Source organism: Neolamprologus multifasciatus, chromosome 2 (assembly GCF_963576455.1).
Source record: "Neolamprologus multifasciatus chromosome 2, fNeoMul1.2, whole genome shotgun sequence".
Lineage (NCBI taxonomy): Eukaryota > Metazoa > Chordata > Actinopteri > Cichliformes > Cichlidae > Neolamprologus > Neolamprologus multifasciatus.
Genome location: NC_140440.1, coordinates 9,013,238 through 9,025,944, shown reverse-complemented (window position 1 = coordinate 9,025,944; position 12,707 = coordinate 9,013,238). Strand labels below are relative to the sequence as shown.

The 12,707-nt window shown below is 41.3% G+C and overlaps 1 protein-coding gene across 5 annotated transcripts in view; it reads right to left on the bottom strand.

Annotated features, from left to right (window-relative positions):
• LOC146523947 (LIM and calponin homology domains-containing protein 1-like) overlaps positions 1–12,707 on the bottom strand; it is a 98,854-nt gene that overhangs the window by 3,475 nt on the left and 82,672 nt on the right. For 4 of the 5 annotated variants that reach the window (XM_085178137.1, XM_085178157.1, XM_085178166.1 and 1 more), the window contains 14 exons: positions 12,204–12,521; positions 11,766–11,871; positions 11,562–11,653; positions 11,075–11,180; positions 10,397–10,471; positions 7,972–8,000; positions 7,242–7,355; positions 4,599–4,691; positions 4,274–4,441; positions 3,713–3,807; positions 3,152–3,304; positions 2,398–2,493; positions 1,181–1,289; positions 457–559 (listed from right to left, as the gene is read on the bottom strand). In XM_085178137.1, coding sequence (XP_085034263.1) covers positions 457–559; positions 1,181–1,289; positions 2,398–2,493; positions 3,152–3,304; positions 3,713–3,807; positions 4,274–4,441; positions 4,599–4,691; positions 7,242–7,355; positions 7,972–8,000; positions 10,397–10,471; positions 11,075–11,180; positions 11,562–11,653; positions 11,766–11,871; positions 12,204–12,521 — 1,657 coding nt within the window. The remainder of the gene's footprint in view (positions 1–456; positions 560–1,180; positions 1,290–2,397; positions 2,494–3,151; positions 3,305–3,712; positions 3,808–4,273; positions 4,442–4,598; positions 4,692–7,241; positions 7,356–7,971; positions 8,001–10,396; positions 10,472–11,074; positions 11,181–11,561; positions 11,654–11,765; positions 11,872–12,203; positions 12,522–12,707) is intronic. The other variant, XM_085178146.1, reaches the window with a different exon arrangement.

Below are 12,707 nucleotides of genomic sequence, written 5' to 3'. Positions count from 1 at the left end.
TGAAAACGATGAAGCCGGGAGTCTGCTGCTCTCGCCGGCTGGAGTGACCATTGAACGCCCCGGCTTGCTTTCGAGCTGGTGGGTAACAGACGCCTCCGAAAACGTTGGCACACTTGCAAATATGCTAAAAGTTTATTTTGTGGCCCAGAAAGATTAATAAGAGTAATTTTAAAACTTAGTAGCGGCCGCCATTGTTGGCAGCTGAAATTTGGCTGGGCCGCGCTATGAATTCGGGCCACGAAGGACACACCCGACCCATCCTTCAAATTCGGGGAAATGAAGGACGCATTTGAAGGAGTCGACGAATTGGGACAGCCTTCGTCGCATGGCTATGACGTAATCAGCCTTCAAATGCGGCCTCCGGAGGATGCAGCCGACGTTTTGGGACACAGCTATAGATACAATGTAGGGGGAGACAGAGGAGGAAGACATAGGAGAGGGTTCAGGAGGACTCACAGCGGGAGCGGATGTAGCACTGGTGGCAGTTGAGGAGGCCGTTTTTTATTCGGACATCCGTCCCTGTGGTTGTATCGCCTAACTGTCCTTTACACACGCCACACTGAAGAGAGAGACAGAGGGAAATTGCAAATGTTGTTACCGACTGTTGTATCTTAAAGGAGAAGCCTGGTGTTCCCCTAAGTGTTTCTAAGTGTCAACAAATCCCATGAAAGACTTCATTAAATCTTTTTGGCTTTCAAACCTTCAATTTCTGTGGTACTGAGAATCAAACCAATTATTTCTACTAAAGGTGGACATTTTTAAAGACAGATCACATACAGATGGGTGACTGATTATTATTAAATCCTTTATTTATACAGGCTGTCCTTTTCCAAGTTCAGGCTGAATACGGAACACAGCTAATTTTAAAATGTCCTGTGACCTGTTATTGTAAGTGCTGTACATAAATTTAATCAGAGAGCAGAGGTAACCAGGCAGTCTTTGAAGCAAAGCCTCATCGATTCAACTGATACTCTTACACGTGTTTGATGATTTAAAAATCGTTTGCACTTGACTTGACTTGAAATATTTGTAGACTATTGTCTGAAGTAAAAAAATGAAGAAAAACAACAATAATTTAACCACTCTTATCTTTTAACACTGCTACTCATTTTATCTAATCTAATCTGGATAATACACAAAACAGAGAATGACAAAGATGAGCAGTCTCTCTTTCATCAACCTTAAAGCAGTGGATGTGGAAATAGAGGCTGAGGGTCTCTATGATCATGGCAGCCCCTTTCCCTAATGGCTGACCACAGCTGGAACACAGCTTCTTCCCACTGACAGACCTATAGGAGAGAGAGAGAGAGAAGTAGGAAGACACATAGAAGGAAAATCACCAATATTAAACACTCATCTGTTTAATTACCACCAGTTAAGCTACTTTGACAATAAAAAAGGATCCAGTTAATAACCAGTTTATTTTTTCATGTTGTTTTCATTCTGGAAAATTAGAAAAGACAGAAAGAAAAAATAATTCTCAAAGCATAAATATCCTCATCAGAAGACCAGATTCTATCTTTCTTTCAATCAAAGGGTGAAAAAAGTGTGGCAGTGAAGTAGATTCCACTCTTATGTTTTGTGGTGCTCTTTTTGACCCCTGCTAACTTGTGAGTCTGTATATTTAAAATAGTGAAAATTCATTGACTAGTATGCTGACTTAGCTCCTGGGGAAAAGCTAATATTTAGGGGTTTTGGTGTAGCCAAGAGATCCAGACTCTCTGTTCCTTCTATCAGTCACTGTCTTTAAATGGAAACACATTTGAAAAAACAACATTATCATCAGACAGTAGATGTGTTTTCAGCAAATGCATCCCCTCTTTTGAGCTCTACAAGGACTGCTCACCTGTGTGTAACTTAAGCCTGCTCAAACACGATTTGCCAATAAAACTGCAAACAGAAACCAGAAAGCCAGAAGTCTTATTCATTCCCTATAGATTCTGCAGGCAGTTATCTGTGGCAGAGATTCATGTACGTGCTGTCTTGTGCTTTCACTGATGTTCAGCAGAGGCTGTTTGCAGACATCACGGTGTGCATGTATGTTTTTGGTCTCCTCTGCATGCTGTTAACTGCATTTTAAAAACATGTTAACTGAAAGAAAACACAATTTCTTAAAGCTGGATAATGGATCATCTGGAGCAGTTTATGTGAATGTGCTCATTGTACGACGATGAAACATAAAAAAACAAAACTACATAAAATGAGTGAATAAACTGCTACTTCTCCTCGACTCCACTTCTTTGGTTCTATTCAAATACCATACAGGTTAGAGGGTAAATGCTGCTGGTACATGTTATGAGCTGGGTGGAGAAATGCAAGCAGCAAAGCAGAAAATGACAATGCAGAAGTGAATCACAAGCTCCCTTTCCTCCATGTGGGCCATTTGTGATGCAATACCTGTTGGGTGCTGGAGGCAGTGCGTCAGAGGGTGGTGGGCATGCTGCAGGGTTTTTTGATGAGCTGCGGCCCATGTTATTATCAATAGGGCCACTCCTGGAAATGGACAGCAACATGCAACATGACGATGACTCGCAGTTACAGCGACACTATTGGCTGTCAGAGTCAGACACAAGCCAATCCAAGACAGAACAACAGTCAAATCTGCTCTGTGATGTTTGGATAGATCCAGCATTACTTCATCCATTAAAATGTATTGTTATGTGTTACTATAGTATATGATTCTCCTGATAAGGTTTATAACACTTCGGTCATGGCAAACAATAACGCTGCTTCAAGTGCTGGAAGACTATGAAGCAAAATGCAGGTATAAGATGCCACCTGGTGGCCAAACAGCATAACAGGCGCTTTTACTCCAACACAATAGAAACCTGCTGGTTTCTGGTGTGATTATTTAAAATATGCATTTATAACATAGATTAAATATATATATATATTTTTTAAAAAGCAGAATTTTTTTTAAACTAAAGACAATGGACATGAGAGGATAAAATAATGTTAACGAATCACACTGCAACATGAACACATGGCACATTTGGAGACTATATGTGTCAGGAGAAGAAACTGCATTAATGTGCATGCATGGTTTTAACCCACCTCTATTTAGAAGAGGAAAACAAATGGAAACTATTAGAGAATAATATTCAGGAACTGTGGCAGAAGCTACACTGAAGCCTTGTTCGCTCTCACACACCTTCGTCCTCCTGGCGGTTTGCTGCCGTCTGCTGGGAGTTCTTGTTGTTTCTTAACTGGAGTTGAAGACTTGGCCAGCACCGGAGGAACCTTTTGGCCATTCTGTAGGCTGTGACCAAATTTCTCCGCCTGACTGCTGCTCTGACTCATTGAGCTGATGACAGCAGAGAGAGAAATGTGTTAAAATGATTGGTCAACTGTCAAAAATACACAGAATTCACACAAAGACACAAAACAAAATATCACACATCACACAGAAACAGGCGGATCAGTCTCACTGATCTCATTTTATCATTTAGTAGTTCATCATTTTAACCTGAGAGCAGTTCTCTTCTAAGCTGATTTACCTTTACTTAAAGTATCAAAATCAAAAGTGGCTCTGAGTTTAAAACTGAACCTTTCAACTCATTTGCAAAAAACAAAACAAAGAAAGCACTCCTATTTATGACCAAATATAGAGCAGTATTCTAACATTTAAGCCTCATTAAGTGCTACTGTGGATTAAGAACTTATTATTTGAAAAACATTGGAACATTTACTTAATGGAGACACCTTAACTAACCTTCTGGCTGTTTTCATGCTGTCATCAGCGGTGCTGATGTCACTAGTCCGGTCATTTTCTCTCCGTTTCAGATCCATGCTCTCTGTGCTCTCCCTCTGTGTCAGCAGGTAAGAAACAGCAAACTGTTAGCTCAACAGCCTCCATGTCCTCTTAAGTGACTTTCAAAAATAACTTGAGCCAGTTAAAAAGTAATGAATTTAGCAATAACTTATACTTATCATACTTATCATATATGCTATTAAAATCCAATGAAGTGCTCTATATGTGGTTGTGGCTTGTTTACAGCCACATACTGTCAGACCAAATTTAATAATGTAATTTTGTGCATGCATCAAGGAGCATCATAAACATATTCGTGTATAGACTATATTGTAAATTGTAAATTGCACCTTTTTTGTTTAACCTGAACTCATCTAAACGAGGTAGCAAACGAAAATACTTTATTAACAAAACAAAACAAAAAACATGCCACATGCAGGTGTTCTGGCCACTGTTCATATGAGGGTGAATTTATACAGTGTGACAGTACACAGCTCATATTATGATCAATGCGCTATTCACCGATTGCCTCTCCAGCAGTTCCTGTTTACGTTCCCAGTCAGCCAGAGAACGAACGATAGCGTCCTGAGGATCAGTTGGGAGGGAGGAGAGTTCACCTCGACTGGGGGAGGTCAGGGCGGAAGAGCGGGGCGTCAGAGGCGTCACCGTTTCCTCCAGTATCCGACGCTCCTGTTTCAATATGAAAATAGATGAATTTTAAACCATAATGTAGTGGTTTAAACTTCAAATTCACACACACACATATTACATGTAATTCAGTTGATATTGTTAAGCAGAAAAACCCATCACAGGTGCAGTCAAGCAAAAAACACACCCACACACACACCTCCTCGTGGTACTTCCTCTCCTCCTCTGCCACCTCCTTCTGTGCTTTCTCCCACTCCTCCTTCAGTTTCTCCTGCTCACGCTGGTACTTCTCCTGTTACCATGGCAACACAACACATGACATGCAGCACAGCAGAGAGGAAGACTAAACTGTCTGCAGTTGGAAAACAAAGGCAATGCGCAGACATATCCGACATCAACAGAGTACTGAGAGACTTTTCAAAAGGCCAACCAAATGCTAAAAATTCTCTGCTTGTGATAATGTTTTAACTTGGTCCACGAAGGCAGAGAGCTGCAATAACAGGCACACGCTACAACATTTCCATGCAGAATACCCTCTTTACGCACTTTAACTACATGAAACTTGATGTACAGACATATGTGAAGACAAATTTAGCTTCCTATCCACTGCTATGCCTAAAAACAGATTTCATATCTGCTTGTTAGGAACAAAAAGCAAACAAAGGAGACCAAAAGCAGGCAGTGCAGACAAAAGCAGAAAGCATATCATGCAGAAGCTCTCAAACAGTGGGTTCCTACACAATTTTCAAAACTCCATTTAAATGTTCTTTGGTTTGGAGTATGGTTTATAACTGCCTATATCCAATAAAAGCAGAAAAAACACAAACGTATTTTCTCAGATTACCTTTTTAACCTTTTAGACTTGTGTAAGAACCCCAAAAAGAAGGCGCCATTTAAAGATCAGATATTCAAAAAGAGGAAAATTAAACAAGACGCACAGCAGATCAAGACTGAGCCACATAGACAACACAGACACAGGGAGGCTAGAAGGAAGTAATGAGTACACTGATGCACCAGACATTCATCCATTTCAGCGCATCTCATCTCAAACCATCCTGCAACAACTGGAAGGAAGGGAAATCGGCTTTCATCACTGCTTCGTCTTTTTTCAAGACAACACTGTAGATGAGCTTGATAAATAATGGACACTGCAACTCCATTAAATGTTGACAAGTGTGTGGACTTGAGATGCACCTGTTACAAATCGAGGAGAGAGAGGGTGACTTGGGCAGCAGCAACAGCAGCAGCTTTGGACAGAGTCCTTGCCTCTGTCTGTGGCTTGAGATGGAGACAGTGAGGGAATAAAACCAAAACAGAGGTTCTTCCGCTGCACAAAATCGCCACCTAATGGTTAAAGTGTGCACAGACGCAGCTTGGGGGGGGATGGGGGTGAGTTTGCCTTTACAGGAGGATGTGTTCAATACAAAACAAATATGGAGGCAAGCTTTGCGAGCAGCAATGAAATGTGGTTAATAGGGATGGGTATCGTTTAGGTTTTATCCGATACCGGTGCCAAACTGGTACTTTTGAAACGGTGCCGGTGCTTAAACGGTGCTCAAACCGGTGCTTAAAGAATGGAGAACACAAAATTGGTCCAAAAACCTCTTATGTTCAGCTGTTTTTTTGTAAAAAGATAACAATGTTGACCTTTTCTGCAGCTATAGGGCATATATGGTATCACTCTTGGCTGGAAGCAGTGCTTAAACAATGGAGGAAAAAAACACAAACTTTGTCCAAAAACCTCTCATGTTTAACTGTTTTCCACTTTTTCTTTGGTCATTTTAGCCTTTTTGGCCAGGGTGAAGGGAGTATCTGCCATCAAACAAGAAGACAGCTGCATGTAGCTATGATGGTGTTTGCTAGTTCACCTTACATTCATTAATGTAATAACGTGGTTAGCCTACTCAACGTAAATTACACACGAACAACATGAAGCTACTCACGCAGAGAAGAACGGCTGCTGCTGCATCATCATCCGTCACCACCACACCCGCAGTAGATGCGCTCGGTGTGAGATCTCGCAGCAAGCTATCAAATACGGCGCTTTTTTAAAAAAAAAAACAAAAAACGCTATGCGTCGCCAGGTGTTTCATCGGATTTGAGGTGTTACCTCCTTTGCATAGTATCAGCTTAAAGCACTTGTTGCAGGCTGCTGAGTTTGCATCTTTTTCTGTGAAGTACAGCCAGACATTTGACCGCTTCGCCTTGGGCATTTTTAATCTGTAGCTCTGCTCTAAAAGGGCCCGCCTACTATCCTCGGAAACGTAAAATGATTGGCTAGAATTCAAAGTGTGTGACATCTCAGGAAAAAAAAGCACCGAAATAAAGCACCGAAATGTGCGCTGCTTTTCGGTCTGGTTACTACCGTTTATGTCAGAACCGGTGCCATCATGGCACCGGATACCGGTACCCATCCCTAGTGGTTAATACATCCGATTGTAAGCGGAGCAAGTCAGTGACTGTGCAGCTGTGCAGCAGTGTGGTCTGGATTCATGTTTAGTTCCAGTTACAAAAAAAAAAAAGCTTTCCAGAAAATCATATTAGAAATAATCTTTAATAGCAAAATTCAGTAACAACACCTGCTTTCCACACCGGCTGCAATTTATTATTATTATTTTTAAATCACCTCATTTGTAGCAATGAGTCTGAGGTCTCACAATTAAATCCTCAGGGGCCGAGACTGACCACAACCTGTCATGTCTTTCCACAAAACTGGTTTGTGCTGCTAAAACACAATATGTCATTATAGCACACTGTAGGTATGTTGTTCTCTATAAGAAAGCTAACCCCTAACTTTGCAGCCTCATGCACCATGCTCGACTCTTTTAGGTATACTGTGTACCTGCAGCATGCGCTCCTGCTCTTGCTGCCACCTTTCCTGACGCTTTCGCTCCTCATCCGGGTCCCAAGACCAGCGGTCTCCCCGCTTGGCCTGGGGTAACACCGGAACTGACACCTGATAGACCCCAACACACACACACACACACACACACATATATCACCATATACAAATATCCATGCACACATTCACATCCAACCACAACCCATTCACGCACAGATCAACACCAAAGTGCACACACATCCACCACAAAAAAAAAAGTAGAAGAAGAGAAGGGAGGAGACAGAAATAGTTGGTCTACCACAACAGCACTACTCCAATGCTAGCCAAAGGACTCCTACTAAGGAGAGAAGAGACAGAGAAAGAGAGAGATGAGCTTAAATGAAAATAAAATAAAAGCAGTCTCAGCCATCGACTACAGCATCATCATCTGGCATGCTACATAAACAGCTTTGTGTGTCCTATAATAATTAGCTGAGGCGCCTAAAATATGACAGTATGTGAGCACTGAATAATAAAACTGAAAGATTCACATGCAGTCATATTAATGGTTTTCTTGCTTTGCGTTTCTGTTAAAGTCTAAAACACCTTTTTTCACTCTTACCTGTTGTATTTTGTGTATTCCCTCCCTTCCGCATAATTTACTTTTACAACATTAAGCTAAACTACTGGTGTACCCATGGTGCTGCAGGAGGGGATAAGCAGTAAAAAGGGTTTTTGTGAATTTACTCACATTTCCACGGTGATCCTTTTCCGCCTCTTCTGCAGAGAAAGGAAACAGCGGTTAAAGCAAATGAGATATTTGGACACAGGGGATCAAACTAAGTCACTCGGGTATTGAGGAAAAAGACAACACGCCAAGTGCTGATTTCCTGAGGAGTAAAATGGGCATGAAAGAAAACAAAGACAGAGCTGAGTCCACCAAGAGCACCAATCATAGTCAGTAAATTAATAATTTGTCAAAGGTTCAAAGGTTTTATTTTGTCTTTCTGGTTAGAAAAATGTTGATATAAATTGAAACTTTGCCTCTTACTGGGTCAGGTTTTGTAGGTTTAACCAGTGTGTGGAAAACAGCTGAACATTTTTTTTTTGACCTCGTCTGGCCAGGACTCTGCAGTCTATTTACACCTACAGGCCAGTGGACACTCTTTCAATGATGAGGATGAACACATCCTGAACAGAGAGGAAGGCTGGTTTGAGCGTGGACTCAAGGAGGCCATTTACGTGAAAAGGGAACGACCTCTGAATCGAGGAGGGGGCCTAAGGGTACATCTTTCAGCATCTTACAATGATTGCAGCCATTCCCCAACTCTCTTTGAATGAATCAGTAGTCTTTGATCAATAGTCATGAGAATTTGCATAATTATGATTAAGGAACTGACCTCCCAGCCCATTGTTCCTTCAGCAGGCTGGTTTCAGTCATTATGCAAATGTACTGTTTATAAGATTGGGGAAACCTGCAGTCAGCTGAGACTGAAGACGTCACTTGGATGAGTGACAAAACATTTCTCCCACTGAAAACGCTACGTCCAGATGAACAGAATCAACTTTTAGAGATTATTTTTTTGAAATTCACGCTTGTTTATGCAGAAAGACTGCTACGCAAAAGGAGTCCACAACAACTTATAATAACAGTCAAATGTTTGAATGATTAAAACAACAGATAAACCTTACACAATTAAATCAATTTCTGTTAGTTACAGGCTGTAACTACAGTTCTGTGAGAATATATTTCTCCCCTACCCAACATCTGGCTTTCCCACTGCAGTGGGTACTGATTAATGCTGATCACAACTTTAATAGAGCTCTAATACACACCAGATGTTAGAGCTTTTGGTGGAAATGCCCCCATAATGTGAAGCACACTGAGGCAAGCATGAAACTAAAAGTTAAGCAGGTCAAAAATGTGTATAATCTTCTTTTAATACATTGTCAAAGGGCACTTCTTCTCATTAAGAGCTTCTGTAAACATGATGAGAACATCTTTTACAACAACAAGACACTGATGATCCAGTAATACTAAGAATGAGAAACACATTTAAAACACAGAAAACGTCACTGTTAGGGATGGGTACCGGTATCCGGTGCCATCATGGCACCGGTTCTGACATAAACGGTAGTAACCAGACCGAAAAGCAGCGCGCATTTCGGTGCTTTATTTCGGTGCTTTTTTTTCCTGAGCTGTGATACACTTTCTTCTTCCTTACATTTCTATTGGCGGTTGGCAAACAACTGAAAGGTGCATTACCGCCACCAACTGGTATGGAATGATACACTTTAGATTCTAGCCAATCATTTTACGTTTCGAGGATAGTAGGCGGGTCCAGGTACGTACGTTCTTTTAGAGCAGAGCTACAGATTAAAAATGCCCAAGGCGAAGCGGTCAAAAGTCTGGCTGTACTTCACAGCAAAAGATGCAAACTCAGCAGCCTGCAACAAGTGCTTTAAGCTGATACTGTCAAAGGAGGTCACACTTTAAATCCGATGAACCTAGCCCTGCCAGTGTAGCAGAAATGATGATGGCAGCAGCAGCCGTTCTTCTCTGCGTGAGTAGCTTAATGTTGTTCGTGTGTAATTTACGTTGAGTAAGCTAACCGCGTTATTAAATTAATGCATGTAACGTGAACTAGCAAACACCATCATAGCTACATGCGGCTGTCTTCTTGTTTGATGGCAGATACTCCCTTCACCCTGGCCAAAAAGGCTAAAATGACCGAAGAAAAAGTGGAAAACAGCTAAACATGAGAGGTTTTTGGACAAAGTTTGTGTTTTTTCCATTGTTTAAGCACTGCTTCCAGCCCAGAGTGATACCATATATGCCCTATACCTGCAGAAAAGACTAACATTGTTATCTTTTTACAAAAAACCAGCTGAACATGAGAGGTTTTTGGACCAATTTTGTGTTTTCCATTCTTTAAGCACCGGTTTGGCCACCGTTTAAGCACCGGCACCGTTTCAAAAGTACCGGTTTGGCACCGGTATCGGATAAAACCTAAACGATACCCATCCCTAGTCACTGTTCATTCACAAAAACGTTGGAAATGAAGGAATAAACAAGAGATGGGTCTGGGGTCTAGCCCTTGGAGAAACGGCAGGGAAGCCCTGTGCACCAGCACTCAAGGGCGGAAATGTGATCGCCACGAGTGGAGGGAGTTTACCTTGCGGAGCGAAGAACTCCCAGCGTAATTTAGGGCTGCTGGTTGCCAACGAAGACCTGACACTGTTTGCAAGCTCTATAGCGAAATAAAATAAAAATGTGCAGGTGGAAGGAAAAGAGGGAATTAGGGGAGAAAGGGAAAGAAAGGAGGAAAGAATAAGGGATAGATGTCAAAACCAGGAGGTGGAGAGGGTGCAGATTGCAGCATTCCTCCTGTGATACTGTAGGACTGATAAGCGGAAACTGGAAAACTGGTATAAAAAAAAACTAAAATCAAAATTTAAAAAAAAAAACCCTTAAAGAGCAACACTTTTTCCCCACATAAAAATGTATCCCAGTTTGGTTATACAAATTATGAATAAAAACAAATAAGAAAAAAAAACAATAAAGCAAGGCAGATTTTTTTTGATTGATGTTTTGTTGGATTGCATGTCCATCTCCTTTATGAAATAAAATGGGACATACTACAGCGATATGATAAGTGAGGCGAGGCTTTGCTAAAACAAGTCTCATCATGATCGCAAACCTTTGAATGCCCCTTTAATCATAGCAGCAAAGCAAAGTGACATATTGAAAGGCAAAAAGAAAAACAGGCACCAACAGCGAGTTGCTGATCAAGCATCCAAAACAATAAGTATGGTAAATAAGCCAGATGTCTGGGTGTTAAACATGTACATACCTGCTTTTGTTTCCCATTGCTGGTGATAACCAGATGATCCTGGTGGAGCTGAGCTTGATGACATCTCTGACCTCTGTAAGAGCTCCTGGGAGCAGGGATCATTGGCCTGCAGGTAGATTTAAGATTATAGAATAGAACGCCTTTTATTGTCAGTATACACATGTACAATGAGATACAGAGCATCTTCTACACAGTGCAGATATGTAGGAAAAGAAAGGGGGGTGAGGTGCACAGGTCTGCAGCACTATATACATACGAACAGTATTCAAAATTTAAAATGTACAAATATACAAATCGGGAAAAATAAAAGAATAAATATTGTTATATATTTACAAATTAAGGATTGCACCGTGGTGATGGTAGTTGTGTAGTCTGTGTGTAGAGGGAAGCCCTTGGATTGGGGGGTGGAACTGTGTTATGAGTGCATGTTATCTACTAGACATCTACTAGACAGACGGCTCATAATTTGAGTTTTGATATCACCTACTGGCTGATATGACTGTATATCAACCGCAGACTGGACAAGATTAGAGAGGTCTTCACTAGATGGTTTGGCCATTTCTTGTTCTTGTTTGGCTTCTGAAAAAAAGACATACAAGAAGTTTAAAATCTACTAAAATAGTTGCACAGTGTTGCATGAACTTCAGCAACACGTGTTTGTTCTAAAAGTAACCACAAGGTGTCAGCATACCTGCAGGTTGGTTTTGATGAGCTACAGCATTTGGCTTTTCTTCCTCTGAAGCAGCTGCTGTCTGGTCTCCAGTCTTTCCAAAGCTTTCCTGTGGCTTCTGCAGCTCCTGTAGGGGTCACACATGGATTTCTTTCTGAATGCTAAACTAAATTCTGCAGATCAAAGGGCCTATGTTGTGTAAGAAGTACAAACGAAACGTGATATTTCAGACTTTAAGAGTTTAATCTCAACTAAATTTGGGCAAAATCATTGCAAGATGCATGATATAATGCATGGCAAGGAACAGATTACAGGGCAAGTATTGAATATACGGCATTATTGAGAGAGGCAAAATACTCTGCACCCGGAAAACTGGCCTTGGAGTAAAATACCCACTAACCATGCTTCTTTAAAAGACAAAAAAAAATGTAAATAACTATAAAACATCGGAATTCTCACTGATGGGAGTGAGGTGGGCCGGCTGGGTGGTGTTGACTCAGTGACTTTCTCCTCCTGGACCTCCTGAGTGTCCTCAGAAGCTATCTCTGTAACATCTTGTGTCTCCTTTGCCTTTGTTGGCACTGGACTTCCTTCCCTAGCAGAGGTGTGGGTACTGTGAGGGAGTGAGGTTTCTGACAAGGGAGCATCTACAGTGCTGTTTTTGCTTTGGGAAGGGGATGCCTGAAAATGAGGAGGCGAGTCCCTCCCTTGACTTTCAGGTGTGGTGGGAACATCGTCGCTTCCAACGTCACCATTTACTCGCAGCAAACCATCCGCCTGGGTAAAAAGAGAAAAAGCTTAATGTTTAATTTTCTGTGTGTAGTGTTTATACCCTTCGCTTTTCAATAAATGGCTTCAACATGCATTAATGTTAAGAAAGCAAGCTGGAAGATATGGCTATACCATTCAATTTTATTTATTTTGCTCTAAATCATAACATATGCAATTTCAAGGTAAGATTAC